The sequence below is a fragment of the Octodon degus genome, unplaced genomic scaffold (assembly GCF_000260255.1).
Source record: "Octodon degus isolate 3935 unplaced genomic scaffold, OctDeg1.0 scaffold00034, whole genome shotgun sequence".
Lineage (NCBI taxonomy): Eukaryota > Metazoa > Chordata > Mammalia > Rodentia > Octodontidae > Octodon > Octodon degus.
In genome coordinates this window covers 13,805,071-13,823,397 of record NW_004524610.1, presented here as the reverse complement: position 1 = coordinate 13,823,397, position 18,327 = coordinate 13,805,071, and the positions used below count along the sequence as shown (strand labels likewise).

General features: G+C 43.3%; 1 protein-coding gene across 1 annotated transcript; it reads right to left on the bottom strand.

Moving 5' to 3' along the window:
* Positions 1 to 1,395: 1,395 nt before the first annotated feature.
* Positions 1,396 to 7,813, bottom strand: Smlr1 (small leucine rich protein 1). Its single transcript, XM_023714220.1, has 3 exons — positions 7,651 to 7,813; positions 7,111 to 7,359; positions 1,396 to 2,116 (listed from the first exon to the last, which is right to left on the bottom strand). The coding sequence occupies exons 1-3, from the start codon at positions 7,811 to 7,813 to the stop codon at positions 2,031 to 2,033; spliced, it is 498 nt and encodes a 165-aa protein (XP_023569988.1). The 3' UTR covers positions 1,396 to 2,030.
* Between the last annotated feature and the right edge of the window lie 10,514 nt (positions 7,814 to 18,327).

Below are 18,327 nucleotides of genomic sequence, written 5' to 3'. Positions count from 1 at the left end.
TGGCATGTGGTGCTGGGGGATTGAACCGCGGTCCCTGATGCTTTTGCTAAGCTTGTTCTAAGTAGGTGCTTTAGACCACTGAGCCATCTCTCCAGCCCTAGAAATCAGATTTAGAACTGTTGGGTAGAAGCCATTTCAGGTGGTGAGAAGATTCGTGATCTCTAACAAGAAGCTGTGGAACATAGAAGGGAATGGAGTATAGGGTAAAGTAAGGAAACAGAGGCCAGGTCCAGATGGGGAAGCTGTGAAGGTGACTGAGGTTGCAAGTAACTTGAGCATGCGAAGAGCAGTATGACTGTGCACCTGCTTGGCCTGCTCAGTACACTGACACTTGCTAGCATCACCTTTCAAATATGACAGTGAAACCTTGGGACTTGTTCTCGCCACAAGAAAACTAATGTTAGTGATCCTCTTAAACTCAAATCTAATGAGAATTCCATTGACTATGGGTCTTCGGGGCCGGGGAGATGGCTCAGTGGAATAAGCCCTTCCCTGGCAAGCGCAAGGGCCTAAGTTCATTTCCCCATTCCGAAAAAAAAAAAAAAAAGTCTTGCCTTAACTAGTTGGTTCTGATTGCTGCAGAGAACAGATGACTAAAGCTCATCTGTTAACACCATGGCTCGGATGGTGGGTGGGCAGCCACTAGAGGCAGCACTTGGGCTTCTTTGGGGCCTATTCTTAGAGGAAGAAGTAAACCGGTGATGGCCTCCAGTCTGCCTGGTGCCTGCCTTCACTAAAAATGTGAGACACCCTTTCATGCTTTCTGTTACAGAAAGCATTTCAACACAAGCTGATTCTACCGAGGCCTAAAAAGAGATCCCTCCCAAAACTGACAGGATCATGTTATTTCTGTTATATGGCATGAACTGTGTTATAAATTATCTCTGTCTGAAAGTCCCAGCAAACATTGGCATTGTAATTCACTGTAAATTGGAGACATGCCTTCATTTGGACAGAGAGTTACATTACACATAGTGCAAACACTGCTCACAAAAAGAATTTTAGGGTGTGAGTAGCGAAGAAGCCAGACATACTTGCACTAGTGATGTATGTTTGCTTTTTGTCATCCACACAATCTTTTGCATGACTGACTACCAAAATTGGTGCATTTTTTGCAGGTGACCAAAGTTATTTCACACAGTGACTTGTGAGAAAATTGAGATGCAACCAGATTTAGGTGATACTAAACATATTTTGTTCCTGTTAACTAGAAAAATGTCACAATAATAACCATGAAGTGTTTTAACTACCACCTTGAATGAAATACTTCTTTTCAAGTATCTATGTTGGCTCTTTCGGACTCCTAGAATTCCGCTGCTGAAATGTAGACTGCTTTCCATATTTAGGCATAGCTCTCTGGTGTTTTGCTTTTATAGGCAAAGGCTTACATTCATCTCAGGAATTACGTGAACATTGTCTTCTCCTTTCCTTTTCCCAGCCCCACTTGGTCAGTATCTCCAGGTCCCACACCAAGAGCTGCGTTGGTGAGTGAGCCAGGCCTCCTTTTGGGGGAGTTGGCTTGTGTTTATCACCGTGATGATTCGGCTAGGAAATGGAGAGATGCACACTCAGGTCTGAAGCGCTGTTTTGAGCTGATGTCCCGTAAATGCTGCTGAACTGCCGTTGGAGCAGGCTGGAGGCCTGCCACCTGAAGTTCTGCGCATGGCTCCCACCTTTCGCTATTCACTTGATCTCTACTGGTTTCTTCACCTGGAACATCAGTAATGTGGGCTTCTGTGCGATTAGGTAGTAACGATGTCCAATAATTTCACCTTTAGAATATACCTTTCAAAGTAAACAGTGGTAGTAACAGCAAAGCACCATGTGTCAGTCCTCTTGGCACTTCCTGAAGAGCTGCCTTTAAAGCTGAGTCTCACAGAAGATACTTTCCAATGGGACTCAGAACAGCCCTCTTAATATTCTATTCATTCTGCTGTTTTAGTTTATCAGTCTACTTTCTTAGCTCAACTGTGGACCGTTGGTCATAATCAGAGGTTCATTGTGCTTTAGATATTGATTACTTCCAACAGTCATCTCCGTTTCATTTGCTGGGATAGGGAAAAGCAGCCCTTGCACTTGGATTGGCCATCAGGAGTCAGAGGCAGTTCTCCATTTACTGAAAGAAAAAATACAATTAGCTGGGTGTCATTGGTCCTTGACAGCTCACAAGTGGCAGCTGGTCTCTGTTTATGACGCTTGTGGCCCCAGTGAGCTACAGAAGCCCCTATCTTCAGGGCAAGTCCTATTGTAGGATCTCTCGGCTTAGGCAAAAAAAAGTCTTTGGGCACCGGGTAGTTTTTTTTAACAAAACAAATTAGCTTTCTTGCTTAGTTTTTTAGAAAGCTTTTACTGACAACCATTTCAGTTTTTATAATCTCCATGTTCTTTTACCCCTTACAATATAGCTTCACATATTAAGTTATTGATGTCATCTTACTTTTTTTTTTTATAAAATCTAGAAGCATTTTTTAATTATTTGCTTCTGTAGCATTTGACACAGGCCCTTTCTCTGTTTATGCGCCACCTTTCCTTATGTACCATCTTTCTGTGAGCTCTTAAAGCCCCTGTAGCTTTGACTAGTATCTTGGGCAATAACCAAATTTTCCCTGAGATCTCTTACTATTATTATTATTTTTTATTTATTTATTTGGCGGATCCAGGAATTGAACTCAGGCCCTTGTGCTTGCCAGGCAAGCGCTGATTCTACTGAGCCATCTCCCCAACCCTTACCCTGAGATCATCTCAACACATGTCTTCAGGATGTGCCTGGTGACTGCCACCAAAGTACAGTTAACTGATCCTGCTTTTGCCTTTAAAATTTTTATTTTCAGAATTACAATTAGTCAAACCAAGACAGAGACCAGGATTTTCTAGTTTTAGGGGTGATGCAATAAAGATGTCGATAGAAAAAACATGAGGCCTGGGGAGATGGCTCAGTAGAATAAGCACTTCGAAGTGCGGAGTCCTGAGTTCAATCACTGGTACCACCAAAAAAAAAAAAAAAAAAATGTTCTCTTTAGGTCCCTTATGAAATGGATGCAGTTTATCCTTTGTCAATACTTTATATGCTATGCATCCCAAGAGCCGCATGCTCTCTTAGTGGCCTAGATTCTCCTGGCCTTCTGAAATACTTACATTCAAGAAGGTGGCATCTACACAGAGGACAGCCCTCAGCTACGTGGGCCTCAAGCTTTGCTAGCCCCTGCTTGTCCAGCACTTGTTGCATGCCGGGCACAGCATGGAGTCCTTTGCATACAGTCTCTCGTCTTTTTTTTTTTAACTGAAGAGTCCAATGTTCTTTTTTCCTTGTCTGATTCTTGCAGTGACGTTGTAAGCTACTCACAATTATATTTTCAATTTAAAGATGGGTAGCCTGAGACAGAGGGATCCCGGTGAAGCAATTTTCACAGGACCACAGAGACAGAGGGATCCAGGTGAAGCAATTTTCACAAGATCACAAAAACTAGTGAGTTCAGGGTTTGATCCCTGGCAGTCTGATTCAGAGTCACAGCTTGAGCACCAGGTTCCATAGCCTTTCCACGCAGCTTACTGCTGTTTCAAAGGTACTCCTTGAAATGGCCCATGGCTTAGACTGTAAAGTATGAGTGATTGCTTCCTTGTCATTCTAAGTTACCAACACTGGGTGTTGTGAACAAGGAACCAGCGTACAAATTGTACAGCTGAAAACAAGAGACTTGAATAAGACAAAGAACTATAAGGGCAGAGGGGAAAAAGAGAAAAAGAGGAAACTCATCCATCTACAATGAATCCCCGAGTAACTAAAGTCTTCATACTAGGAGAGAACAAGAAAAATAAAATAGCGTAGCCTCCTCTAAATGAGCTTGCAATCGGGCCAGTGCTTTATTTCAGTGCATCTGCTGAGGATTTGGTGCAGAGAGGTTAGACAAATAATGAAATGTGAGTTTGCTCTTGTGGGGAGATCTGTGAGAAGTGAGGTTTATTTTCCTCCACGGGCCTTGGGTGCAGAAATACTTCCCTGATGGGTAGGTCACTGTGCTAAGAACTACCCTTATTAATTAACTACTCCTCACATGAAAACTTCATAGGAGGGAGGAGTAAATTTCATGCCTTAAAATTTTTCCAGTTGGGTGGTTTTGTTTTATGATGATGATGATGATGATGATGATGATGATGATGATGATGATGATGTCTTTTTGAGGCAGAGTCTTGCTATGCAGTTCAGGCTGGCCCTAAACTCACTTTGTATCCCAGGCTGGCTTTAGACTCATAGTAATCCTGCTACCCAAGCTCCCCGAGTGCTCCAGGCTGGCCTTGAATTTGTAGCAGTCCTCTTGCCTCAGCCTCCTGAGTGCTGGGAGTATAGATGTATGCCACCATGCCTGGCTTCAATGACCTTATTTTAGATCTTACAAATTTTAAGACATTCAATAGATAGTAATTTTAAAAATACTAATATTGATAGTTCAGTTATTTTAGGGAATGATCTATTTTTTTCCATAATTTTATTGAAAAATAACAATGAGTTTCAAATCAAACTGGTAGGACAGTTTCAATAATTAACATATTGCATACTCTCTTCCTAGTGGTTATTTGCTGTACAAGATGCAGACTTGATATCCTATTTACAAACACTATTACAATGAGTCCCTCTATTCATTAGGAGAATGTAGCTATATATCTATCCTAACCATTTTGAATACACAGGTACAAAATGGACATTCATCTGTATCCCCTCTTTTGTTTAGTTCCGTCATTTGAATATTATAGGTGTGTTAACTCAGCAAAATATTCTAAAAGAGTCCAGTAATCCATAATAGTATTGGGCCTTCAGCTTGATTGGCAATGTCAGAAATTGTTGACCTGAGTCCCCTACAACTCAACATAACAGCATGGCTTTACTTCTTATACTTTGTTTTTATACTTTTCTGCTGGATGGTTAAGACCAAGATAAAGCAAGACCTGTGCAAAAGAGTTGCAGCTTTTGGGTCTGATAAGGTCAGTGAAATCCCCTCAGGATTTATCCTGAGATCCTGTACCTCAGATTGTAGAACCTTTGTCAGTGTTACCCTGTGGATGAGTCACGGCCATTGGTTGGCTAATGTGCTCTCTGTGAAAGCCTGAGAGAATGTTTTCTCTCCATGTGACTCTCCTTAGGCACACTCTACATCATCGATCACTTTCCTCTTTGGCCCCATAATCTACTTGGTATGATCTGTTATTTTTTATTTTTTATTTTATTTATTTATTTATTTATTTATTTATTTATTTTATGGTATTTGGGGGCTGGGTGGCATTAGAAGAATGTTAGAAATCTCAGGTCATGGGGGAGGGGGAGATACTGAAACTTCCCTAGAAGGTAATGCGTGGATGCTCATAGTTAGTGAAGGTTTTGGACCTTTAATATTTTAAGACTCATGCCTTCACCCTAAGAGCTACTTTTCAAGGTAGCTGACAGATTGGAGAGTGCAGGATGTTGGAGAATTCTCTTTCTTCTTTTGTGAGAAAATTGATGTTCTCTACCTACTAATTAAATTTACACACACCATTACCTCCTAAGGCTTGAAGACTCAGGATTAATGTTGAATGATTACAATACCCCCACATGCTTCTCATCACATCTTAGGATGGCTCTCTCGCCTGATGGTCCAGGATGCAAGCGAGCTGCTTTACTGGCTTAGCATGCAGGACTCTGGGGCTCTGTGAGACACCAGTTAATTTGTCAGTGTCCCTCTCTTTACAGGGACAAAGTAGGGGTGCTCACACTTGCCACAGCCCTGGCTGGAAGATAAATGACGTGACAGTTGCCCATCTGTTTACAGCTTTTAAGTGAGTGTTGTTCAATAGAGATACAGACTGGTGATATTTTAGTTTGGGATCACATTTTCACTGGCTGTCAAACTGCAGAGAGAATATTACTTCTTAGGAAAATGGAAACAGAACAGTCATTTTGAAACAAGCTTCTGATGAGAGCGCGAGTGCATTAAGTGACCAAGGCACCGATTTTTCTTATGCCACAATACACGGTGCGCGATCTCCTGGCTCCTCCTGTATCCCCTACCTCGTGTATACTAGAAGCTCAGCACACGTCAGTGAGGGCCAGCAAACGTGGGTGGAAATGGCCGAGAGGGCTCGGGGCTGCCCATCCTGCCTCCGCGAGAGGCTCAAAGTCAGAATGCCACCCGTCAGACATTCAGGAAAGAAAGAACAGGTTGTTCTTAAGGTTTTTTCCTAGATATTGACCGAGGCCGTGGTCAGAAACAGATTTGTAATATCTCTAACTTTTGATGATGCTTTTGTCAGAAGCCTTTTATGTTTTTTTTTTTTTTTTTTTTTTTTCTTTGTTCTTTTTCTTTAGTGTTGAGGATGAAACTCCGGTCTGTGCGCTTGCCAGGCAAGCATTCTACCACGAAGCCCCCTCTCCAAACCCTTTGGCGGCTTTCTAGAACTGAGATTGCTTTCTTTCAGTCCTGTAATAAAGTCTGTTTTGGTGTCTGGGACACACCTTGGTGTCTGGTAGAGCTAGGGTTCGGCTCGCTTTTAAGTTCGTGTTGAAGTTTAATCTCGACTGAGAGTAAGTGGGACCAGGTACGACCTGTAGGAGGCGGTCAGGTCATGGGAACTCTGCCTTCATGAACAGAGCAGTTTACAGGAGGGCCAGTCACCATAACCAGCTCCGCCCTGGCTCTCAGCAGGGCTTGCTGTGCCCTGGGACCCCGTGGCAAGTGCCCTCAGCAGGAAGACCCTCGCCCACCACCACGCCTGAACTCGGACCTCTCAACCTCCAGAACTGGAAGAAATTCATTTCACTTCTTTACAAATTACCAGGTCTATACTATTAAGTAATAGAAAAAATGGAATGGGCTTTGATGTTTCCGAGTCTTCCCCCTTCAACGACAGCGAGTAGAGGAGGCCAAGTGCTGGCACTCCAGCCAAGGGCCTCTCTAGTCCTAGCGTAATCTGCAGTGCTGGCCGGGCCACTTGCGGGAACGCCCAGGCCGTGCGTGGGCAGACAGAACCCACCGACCAGCCGAGTCCTGCTTCCCGGCCCTGTGGCGCGTGCGTCTGGAAGGTTTGCCGAGTGGGAAAGGCCGCCGAGCCCTTTCCCACCAGGCGGTGTGTCTCACTCACCTTCCAGCAGGCTGGCCCTGAAGCAGGCAATGAGGAGGAAGAGCAGCAGAGCCCCAGGCAGGAAGAGCCCGGCGAGCAGGAGCCCGCCGGGGAGCTCGCGCAGGAATGCGGACAGCACGGAGCCCACAGCCGACTGCATGGCGCTGGGGCCCGGGACGAGCGCTGGGCGCGAGCTGGGCTCCGCGTTGCCTCTCCTGGGGCTCTGGCCTGGGCTCAGCCCAGCTTCGGGGAGCTTGCGCGGACTTTGCTCTGTTTCAACAGCCGGGAGGATGCTGAGAACTGCTGGCAGGTTACTCTGTAACTGGGCCGCAAAGCGCAAACAAAGCAATTGAAGTCAGTCTCCCCAGTTCTTCTAGTGACCAGAGCTTAGCCGGCAGCGGTGGGGCGACCCCAGCGGCTGGGATTTCTGTGTTCAGTGTATGCAGAGCGTGAAGTACCTGACTTCAAGCAGCCTCCTTCCTAACTGGATTTCCTCCTGTACTCGCCCTCAGGAAGAATTTGTGCTATAGCTTCTATATTTCAGGGTCAAAAATTACCTACTAGTCATGCTAATGTAGTATGTCTGGAAACATAAAATTTTCTGTGTCCCTTCCTTGGTTCCATCCATCACTGGATAGGGCCAACGGGGTCCCCAGAGCGAGCACCGGGTGTCTGCAATGCGGCACACCCACGCACTGGGCAGCCGCAGGTCCCTGACCGGCATAGAGAAAGACTCCCCAGGGCTGCCAGTAAGAGGCGCACAGGGGTTTATTAGGCAGAATTTAAATGTGCACACTCAAATGGAGACCCGCAAAAGGACAAGGGGTGCCTGTGGCAGGAGTCAGGCGTATTTGAGAGGCTTTGGAGAATCTCTAAGATGGGTGAACCAAGAGTTATATTCCAGGCTCCTTTGGGTTTTGCCCATTTGGTGGCCTGTGTTAAAATGCAAGCCATTTACATGTGTCTGAAGCTGAGATCTGCTGTCATCTTAGCGGTGCACATTCTGAGAACGACAGCACAATACAGGTGGAAGGCCTAGGCCCTGGGCCTACTTTGAAGTGTTACTGTCCCTATGGGCCTTATGGACTTTTCCTGGCAAGTAAAAAAAAGCTTCAGTAACTTTTATGCCTTGAAGTGTAGTTTTTCTTTAAAAGCACAGTTTTAATATTACAAATTAATTTAATTTGTTGCCTTTTTTGTTTCCTACCCTCCCTTGCTACCAGTACCGAAGAGTACCGAAGAAGGAGATACCTCGCTCATGTAAGCAGCCCTGGGGGAGGGTCTTGACTTATTTATTTATCCAACAGAGCTTCCACAGCCACCTTGTTGCAGCCTGGATGCTGGGTGTGCACGCATGAAGTCACAGGCTCCGCCCGCCCCCTAGGAGTGGAGGCTGTCAAGGTTGCAGGGGCACAGTGGCAGTGCTGGAGTGGATGGATGGTGACTCGTTCCTTTTCCTCCCCCCTTTGCTGCTGCCTGAGTGTGCATGCTCAGCCCTGTGCTTTGCACACTTCCCTCAGTGACAGTCCTGTGGGTCATGTGCCAACTCCGGAGTTTTAGGGAGAGAAGTCTGCACGCTGCCATTGACTTGCTCTCTGTGTTGAGTAGCCCTTACATTTTTGGTGAAAAGTTTCCAGATGTCTGCGGGCATTTCATCCAAAGTGGTGGTGCAGAGCCAACTTTCAGCAGGAACCTGGTGGAAATGGGGCATTCAGAAGACAGTCAAGGGTGGATTGTGGAGCTGGGATCCACTGGTGTTCAGAGCTGGAGAGGGAGGGTCCATGAGGGAGGAGGGAGACGGGCTGCTGCCCAAAAGAATGCTCAGGACCAAGGCCTTACACTACCTGGAGGAATCATTTCACTGTTCAGGACCCATCTGGGAAATGTTGAGGGAGACTGGCAGCCACGAGCTGGCCTCATGTGTCCCCTCACCTGTCCCTGTCCCTGTTGCTCTTGGCAACTGGCTGGTGAGCAGCTGCCGGTGCCTCAGGTTCCTGGATTTCTCTGCATGGCCATGCAAGTCTTCATTCCAGCTGGAAAATCTGCACCATAATTCACAAATAGTAAAACTGGAAAGGTCTCTGGGATGCTGGTATTGCTGAGAGGACAGAATAAGCATCTCAGCTTTTGACAGAGTCTGTAGGACACCCATGATTAAGGCTATTTTTTTTTTTTACACGTTATCTGCTCCCTTTCCTACACCCCTGAAAGCCATAAGTAGGTATGCTGCTAAGATTCTTGCATGCCTGCCCTTGAGATGGCTCTCCTGTGCTCGTCAAGAGTCAACAAATCGCTAATTTGTAAAGTGTCAGTCTTCAGAGAACTTCCCTGAGCAGGTGACAGTACAGCGAGATGCCAGGCAGCCTATTTGTCAAGTTCTTTGTGCCCTTTTCATTCCATTCAGCAAGGCTTCCTCAAATGCCTAGACTAAGTTAAGCAAGGGGAAGAGACTGAAGCGTATAAATGACAATACTGCCAGCCCCCGGATCAACACACAAACAAAGTGCAAGAAGCACTGAAGAGAGACTGATTACTTCCAGACAGGGAATTGGGGGATTCATTACACAGCTGCCGAGCTAGGCTAGCTGAGACAGACCTCTGCCCACAACAGAAGGAAGGAGGCAGGCAGGGCTGCTGGAGGACAGGAAAGCACTGAGAATAGCCAGAAACTGGGGATTTGGACCAGAGAGCATCTGAAGAGCTGAAGCTGGGCAAAGAGGTGGCACCAAAGCTGATAGACTCTTGGATGCCCCGCTAATGTCTATGCTCTTTGGACCAGGGGGACTAGTCAAAGGCCTTTGGTCATGGAAGTGTGTGCTTTGGCATGGCATTGGAAACACTGGGGCAGCACTTTACAGAAGGAAGGAAGATCAAAGATGAACATTGACTTACTGAATAAAATGGAAGGGATCTGAGCAAGGAGATGACAGAGGGAAGGAGGTGAGGTGCAGCGAGGCCACAGAGGGAAAGAACAGCCCTTGAATAAATGGATGAAGGTAGATTTCACCAGTGATGAAGACAACCATCGAACACTACATGTCAGGTTCGATATAAATACTTACCATTTTCTTAAATCCCCACAGTGGTCTTGCAGAGCATAGACTTGTCCATTATACACATGAAGATGTGAGGCGCAGATAGGGTAAGTGCCTAGGATGATGCCTACCAGTGAAAATGCTGGGGTTTCTAAGCCATGGCTGCACCTTTCCTGGCATGGTGGACAGTGCTGCAGGGAGAGACAGGTGCGGCTGAGATCTGACCCCTGTGGGCTGCGTCTTAGGTGGGATAGCGAGGACTTCTGTAGGTGTTGCATCCAAAGCAGTGGTGCAGAGCCAGCTGTCAGCAGGAGCCTGGTGGAAATGGGGCGTTCAGAAGACAGTCAAGGGTGGATTGTAGAGCTGGGGTCCACTGGCATTGAGAACTGGAGAGGGAGGGTCCATGAGGGAGGAGGGAGACGGGCTGCTGCCCGGAAGAATGCTCTGACTTGAGACAGAATGAAGTGAGAGAAGGAAACCAGAAAAAGAAGCAGCTTTGAGGTTGGGAAAGGAACAGAAAGTCATGCGAGGCAAACAATGGCGAAGACTTTTCAAGAGGGAGAAGTATCATTTACTGGATTGCAGGTAATTTGGACAGACATTGAAAGATTCAAGAGAGCAGAATCTTGAGGTGGACTTAAATTTTTTTTAAGTAGCCATCTGGAAATAACTGACATATAGAGTACAGTTTTGTGCATTCAGAGAAACTTATGAAACGCACAGGACAATCACTACAATCAAGCAAGGGCACATCCACCAACCCCAGAGCTTCTCAGGCCCCCATTCTCTGTCCCACTTTCCAGCCCCAGGCAGCCACCACTGAATACATCCATCCTCTGTTACCCTGTGTGTATCAGTTTGCAATGCATTGGTTAGAATTTTTTATGCATGGACTTAAATAGCATCTCTTTTTTTGTCTAGCTTCTTTCATGCATAATTATTTAAAATTCATTCATGTTGCCTGTATCAGTAATTTATTGCCTTGCATTGCTGAATGCAGATCTATTTATGGACGATGCACTCATCTCTCTCCACTCATCTGGTGATGGTCATTTGGGTTCTTCCTCATTTAAGGCTGCTGCATATAAAGCTGTTATGAACATTTCCATTTTCTTTATATGGAAGTGAGCTTTGATTTCTCGTGGTGAGGACCTAGTAGACCAGCTGGATAATACAGAGGGTATATATTTACTTTTAAGAAATTGCCAGGCTATTTTCTTGAGTAATGATGTCCATTTATATTCTGACCAACAGTACATGAGATTCTGGTTCCTTCACATACTCGGCAATTCTTGGTACACTGAGTCTTTTCAACATTAGCCAGATAAAGCAACCATCTACAGCAATATCTCCTTTTGTTGTCCTCTGTCCTCCCTAGTATGGTCATGGGCCTGGCCTGGTTCTTTAGGATCCTGAGGTTGCAATAAAGAACTTAACCCATCCTTTTAAAATAAGATTGAGGGCTTGCTGACTTCTCATCATGGTAGAAGAGTTTTCAAGACAGGTCAGTAGAAGAGACACAGGAAGGTTCATTAAACAGAGATAGAGGACACACTCAAGTGCGAATGTTCAGAAGTGTGAGAACGACTTATGAGCTTGTAAGCACACATTTTGAAGGGTGGTCTCCAAGGCAGGTGATCTAGGGTTGTACTCTTGCTGTCTATCAGACAACTACAAGCCGTAAGGCTGAGATAATGTTGTTTGAAGCTGTGATGTGCTGTCCAATGCAACTGTTTTCTGGTCTGGAGGAAAGGACAATGTGTAGGTGTAACTTACAGGCTAAAAAGACCTTTAGGAATTTAACACCATTTTCTGTAAGCACAGGAGGAGGGAGGTCACAAGCTAGGGTGGCCTCTAGAAGCAGGAAAATAATCTTGTCTGGAAACTGCAGTTTTTCTTAGAAGTATAACTTTAAAATTCCTATTTCCTTGTTTACTTTTTTTTTTTTTTTGGTCGTAGTTTCTGTACTGGGATATTGAAACCAACACCTACTGTTTGCTGGGAAAGCTCTCTACTACTGAGCTATGTGACCAGACCCTGTTTATTATTATTTTGAGACAGGGGGTCACCAAATTGTCTAGGCTGGCCTTGAGCTTGAGATCATCCTGCTTCGGCCTGCCAAGTGACTGAGATTATAGGCATAAGCAACCATGCCTGGCTATTTTGCACATTTACTTTGTTTTATTTTGCACATTTTAAGAAAAAAATTGTTTTTTTTCTTATTAAATTATATACATGTGCCTTTTATGCTTAAGAAATCTTCACCCCATCCAAGCTTACAAAGAGCTATTCCTATATTTTCTTCTAGAAATTTTATGTTTTTAGGGTTATATTTAGGTCTATGATCTATGAGGTAACTTTTGTCTATAGTGAAAAGTATGAATTTGGATTCTTTCCTTCTTTGCGGATATATCTTGAATTGTTTTTATACTATTTGTTGCAAATATGGCCCTTGTTCCTGCCCTTGGTCAAAAATTAGAAGTCAGTTATGTGGGGCTCTATTTGTGAAGTTCCTTCTGCCCTGTGGGTCTATTTATCTTTGCACCTATCCCACCTGTCTTTAAAATAAGTGCTGAAGTCTGGTACTGCTGGTCCTCCAATCTTCTGTTTTATTTTTCAAAGCTATTTAAGTTGATAAGGTCACTGTCACTTACATATGAATTTTGAATTATTTTATCAATTTGTACAAAAAGATCTAGGATTTTAATTTGGATCACATTAAATTTGTATGTGAATCTGGGGAGAAAATTGGTATTTTAAAAACATTAAAACTTCCAACCCATGGATGTATCTTTACTTCTTTGAGTCTTCTTTAATTTCTCTCAACAGTGTTTTATAGTTTTCATTTTTCATCATATTTATTACTGTTTCATATTTTTATGAAGTTGTAGAAATATGAGGTTGTAGAAATCACATTTTAAATTCTGATTTTTCACTAGTATAAAATGTTTCCTTATTTTATAAAATTTTCTAATTTTTGGTGAATTAAATATTAAAATTTATTTATACAGCCTACAAAACTTAAGAACCTTTATCTATAAAGGCTCTTATCCCAACCACATGGACGCCTTGGAATCATATCTAGAAGGCACAGCAGTTATTAAAATGGAAATGTTTGAAATACTCATTGTTTTTCTATTTGATTTAGCATAATTGTGAGTGGAGTTCCATAAGAATTATATTATTTGGTACTATAACAGCAGCATTATTTATTTGCCTGGCTTTGCCATGTAGGCATGATCATTAATATGATTGGAAAAATCTACTTAGGTAAAATAAAGAAACAAAATGAGCATCTGAGAAGAATATACACTTTAAAGATGAAGAAATACAAATGGCAAATAAATATATGAAAAATGTGTATCATCGGTCATCTGAGAAATGCAAAGTAAAACAACTGAAATTCAATCTCACCCTGAGAAGAATGGCTAGTATCAAGAAATTAACCAAAAACAAATGCTGGAGGGGCTATGGGAAAAAAGGAACCCTTTTCCACCGTTGGTGGGAGTGTACACCAATTTTATACAAATTGATAAAATAATTCAACTTACAAGTTGAGTGTAGACTGGTGCAACCATCGTGGAAATCAGTGTGGGAATTACTCAAGAAACTACAATTAGAGGTCCCATTTGACCCATCTATTCCCCTTCTTAGTGTTCTCTAAGAAGAATTAAAAGTATCATACCACAGTGATATATGTGTACCCATGTTTATAGCAACATAATTTGCCATAGCTAAATCTTGCAAACAACCCAAATGCTCATCAACTGAGGAATGGATGATTTTCCAGGTGAATGGATGCAACTAAAGACCATACCCATATGTGACTCATACCAGACCTATATGTATAAACATTGTATTGTCTCCTAGTGTAAGAAACTGAAAGAGTGAATAAGATCCAAAAGTTACAATAGATATTGTGAAAGGAAAGGACTGTTGAGAAGGAAAGAACCACTGGAAGGGGAAGAAAAGAGAAAAAAAATGAAGGAATGTATATATGTTTTACGTGCTCTAAGCAATTACTTTCAAGATAACAATATGTAATATCATAACTATTATTAACTTTCTATCATTTTTATTTAAAACTATATCATTTTAAAAATTCTCTTTAAAATAAAAAAAAATTATTTCTGTTAATATCCTTAGTAGACAATATTCCCACTGTTGATTTAAGGCACAAATGATTTCTATAAGTTGACACTTAGAAGAAAATTCTACTGTCATATCATCTATTTTTCTGGTCTCTTAGTGACAGCTGGCAAAACACCTGCCCCAACTAACTGTGACCTATTGAAGCTAGTGCCAAACCCAGCAGGCTTCTCACTGGGATTCTGCCTTTATCTAACTGAGCTGTAAAGACTGACTCAGGGCCATGATTCATGACCTTCTGCAATATAGCATTAGTCCTAAATTCATGTCATAAAGAAGGTAATTCAATATGATGCCTTTACATATAATTAGAAATATATATTGTAATGCTTTTAATGGTCTCTAGTTGTATCCATTTACCTGTGGTAGAGCAAGCAAAGTCCTGAGCTCCATCAGTGGAGAATGCCAAAGTTCCACTGACTAATACCTGACTTGCAAATTGCCCACAGCCACACAACGAATATCCAAAACAAGCACAAACAGAACTACAGCACTAGCGAGTTCCAAATGCCATGGTTTGACTTAATTACATGAGGCTTTCTTCTTGTTGAAATGAAGCATTGCCCATAGTGTAAATATAGCCCTGCCTATTTCAGGGTGAACTCTTCTGAGCACGGAAAGCTTGTGTTTCTCTGGCTTTTGTTAACTGCCCCTCTGAACTTTGCTCATTCACCTGTGTCAGCCAGCATCCTATTGCTTGGCAGCAGTCCTACAGCAAACATGAAAATAAAGGCTCTTAATCCTGAGGGTGTTAGGTTATAAGGAAAGATGATCCCCACTCTGCAAGCTGGGAGAAAGCCCCATAGGTCTTGGCCTTTCATCTTTGCATGTAAAATGCACCCCAGAAAGGTGATTTGGGTTGTGAACACATTCATGGACAAGACAAAGTTCCAGCCTTTGTGAAGCTTCCAATCCAGTGAGGTGGGCAGGTAAAGAGCAGCAGCCTGGAGTGGCTACTGAGTGCTTGCATCATCCCAGACACTCTCTGAGGTGTCACATTAGAGTCTCAGAACAGAGCCCTTGAAGTGAGAGCCATTTTATGGATAGAGAAGGCTATGGATCTCTCTGAAGTTGTGAGCGATCACATTCTTGCAAAGCTAGATCAGGACTTGAACCTGAGGACTGAATGTGTACCCCTATACTCTACCACCTCTCAGCCTCCTAGAGAAATATGTACACAGTTTCAAGTAATGGTGGATGCACTGCAGAAAAATAAAGCAGGACAGGGAGACAAGAGAATAGACGGAAATGCTGATTTCAGCTGGGCTGTCAGAGAAGTTGTATTGGGCCATAATCATAAAAACAAACTGTGTTGCTCACATAACAGAAATATAGATTCTCGGAGTTTTGGAGGCTGCAAGTCTGACTGGGATGCTAGCATGGCTGGTTTCTGGGGTGGTCCCAATCTTTGGTCCATTGACAGCCCCTTCTTCTCTGTTCTTGTATGGCTTGAGCTCTTGATGTCTCTGTCTTCTCTAAGGACTCCAATCTTCTTGGGTTGGGCCTTTGTGTTTCTAGTCATTACCAAAAGTCTGTGGTGGGAGCAGTGGCTCTCTGGTGGTCTGGTATACATGTTGCATACTGAGATCTGCAGGGAGATGGCAGCACCCTGACTCACCGAGGAACTATTTGTTGTTGGAGCTATTTGGAGTATCTGACATGGAAGTGCTTGATTCGAGTTTTCTTTCCCTTTTCCCAGAAGGTTTTGTCTAATTGGTGCATTTGTGACATCAGAGGTGAAAACAGAGGCTCATTTATCATGAAGGCAATGAAGTTTAGATTTCAACACCTCTCATTTGCACAGGTTCTTCCAAAACTGATGGGTGTAGGTTTTGCAAATTTTATAAAGGAAATATATGCGCTCTCTCTCTGTTTCTGTCATATTTCTCATACTGAGGCGTGTTGGAGCTGCTATGTGCATTCTGGGGACAAGATGAATTGGGGACATGTGTAGGTCAGTTAGTGGAGTGTCTGTGTGGTTTGTAATCATTTCTGCACATCACTAAAAGGGGTTAGGGTGTCCTGGTGTAGGAATGGGTTTCAGAAATGCTCCTGTTCCCCACTGTGCTGACTCATGTGTTTATAACTCCAAGATGCAGAGCGATCTGGGAAAGATGGCCATATTCAGTATTAGAAGTGGGTTAGATTAATGCCAGAGACTCCAGGGGACATGTCAAAGAGGAACTTTGGCTGAGCGGGAATTACATTTAGCTCAGACTCTGTCAGCTAATTTATTTCTTCATTGAGGGATAACCTTTTCCTACAGTATAGCATTAGTCCTAAATACATGTCATAAAGAAGCTAATTCAATATGATAACTTTACATATAATTAGAAATATACATTGTAATGTTTTTAAAAAGCATCCACAATTTTATTTCCATTTCCCTTTAGGAAGAAGAATCCTCACCAGGTCTGTAGGCCATCCACAGCACCCATTTGGCCTGAAAGTTTGCAGACAGCTGAGGAGTCCAGCTGCCAATTCACAGAAGCTCAGAGTTCTGTCCAAGGTCCATCTCCGCAGTGAGGTATGGTCTTCACTCTCTTATTCCCAGAGAAAGTACAACACGCAGGTCTGGATGAATCTTGAGGGGTAACCAACCAGACATTGCGAGAATTTTTTGCCAGGATAATAACAGAAAGGTAGCACTTGTTTGTGTAAAGAGACAAGCTCATTTGCACTCGCATGGAGGCAAGAAGGAGATTAATGTGTGTTGTCAGTTCTACAGGTTTAATTTAACTTGTGCTAAAATAGCATCAGTAGATAGTTCCCCTTGCCATTCATTCCCCTGAATGCTGATAGATTTCACTCCCATCTCACCCTCAACGCTGCCAGGCAGTAATGAGTTACAGCCATCTGGTGATCCTATTTTATCTCTCCCATTGCCCTAAAAAGCAGCAGAGACAGGGACATTCTTTCCAGGGGCGGCTGTCCAGCTGCTCAGAGTTCCCAGCCCTCCTCTGGGGAATGTGGGGCAGGGGATGGGCGAATTCCTGAGCTGGCACGCAGTGTTCGCGTTGGAGCTGAGGAGCAGCGAGAGCCTTTTCCATTCCAGGGCTGGGCGGGTTAGATAACACAATCTGTGCATCTGAACTAACAGCCGCATAAAAAGAGATTTGCAGTGTACAGCTACTGCTATAAAGTGGTGTTTTATAGATACGCAATAATCCAAAGTACACAGAGATAAGGCTCTTTATAGACACATAAAACAATATTGTTAATGTCTTAACACTCAATAGAAAGCCATCTTGCCTCTGTAGCTCCTTCTACATGTATTTGTTTCATAATATCTTCAGAGTGGCCAGACGTACTAACTCATTATGAGTAAAAGAATAACAAATAAAGCAGACATAAAACCTGTTTCTATTTCAAGGATAGTATTTTCCAAAAAGCAGCATTATTGAGGTGTACTCAGTATACACTAAAATGCACCCATCTGTCATATTTTGGTGAGTCTCAGTGTACTTACACACTTGTGTTTTCACTACCACAGTCCCATACAGAGTACTCCATCATCCACCCGCACTGCCTCTGTGCCCAAGGGTGTCTTCATTCGTAGGTCTCCCCGCCGCCAGCACCAAGCAAACTCATCTTCCGTCTGTTTAGAGTTTCAAAGAAATGGAATCTTGCAGAATCTATATGTTAGTGCCTGTTTATCTATGTTATCACACTTTTCAGTAATTAATTCCTCTTTTTTGCCAAGCACTACTTCACACCCCATAGATTCCATCTCATGGGTATCCCCTGGTGTGTGCATCCCTTGGCCTCTTGATTTCCCACTATCACGCATTGCTTGGTAGTCTTTATGTAGGTGCATATTTTCATCTCTTTTGAGTAAGGAGCAGAATAATTGTTGTGTCTGCCAGTAAGCGTGTGTTTAACTGTATAAGGAGCTATTGAACAGACCTGGTTGAGTCAGGCGGAAAGCCAGTCCTCTGCCGACTGAAGACAGGCGGTTGGCCACTTTCTTTCTCTCTCTCTTTCTTTCTTTCTTTCTTTCTTTCTTTCTTTCTTTCTTTCTTTCTTTCTTTCTTTCTCTCTCTCTCTCTCTCTC

What these genes read in the sequence shown, in the direction of transcription:
- Smlr1 (XM_023714220.1), bottom strand. Translation starts at nt 7,813, where the DNA reads ATGCCGGTCAGGGACCTGCGGCTGCCCAGTGCGTGGGTGTGCCGCATT. An exon ending in ATACTACATTAGCATGACTA is followed by an intron (nt 7,360 to 7,650) that starts GTAGGTAATTTT and finishes CTGTTGAAACAG; the next exon opens with AGCAAAGTCCGCGCAAGCTC. An exon ending in CAGGGCCAGCCTGCTGGAAG is followed by an intron (nt 2,117 to 7,110) that starts GTGAGTGAGACA and finishes TTTTTCTTTCAG; the next exon opens with TAAATGGAGAACTGCCTCTG.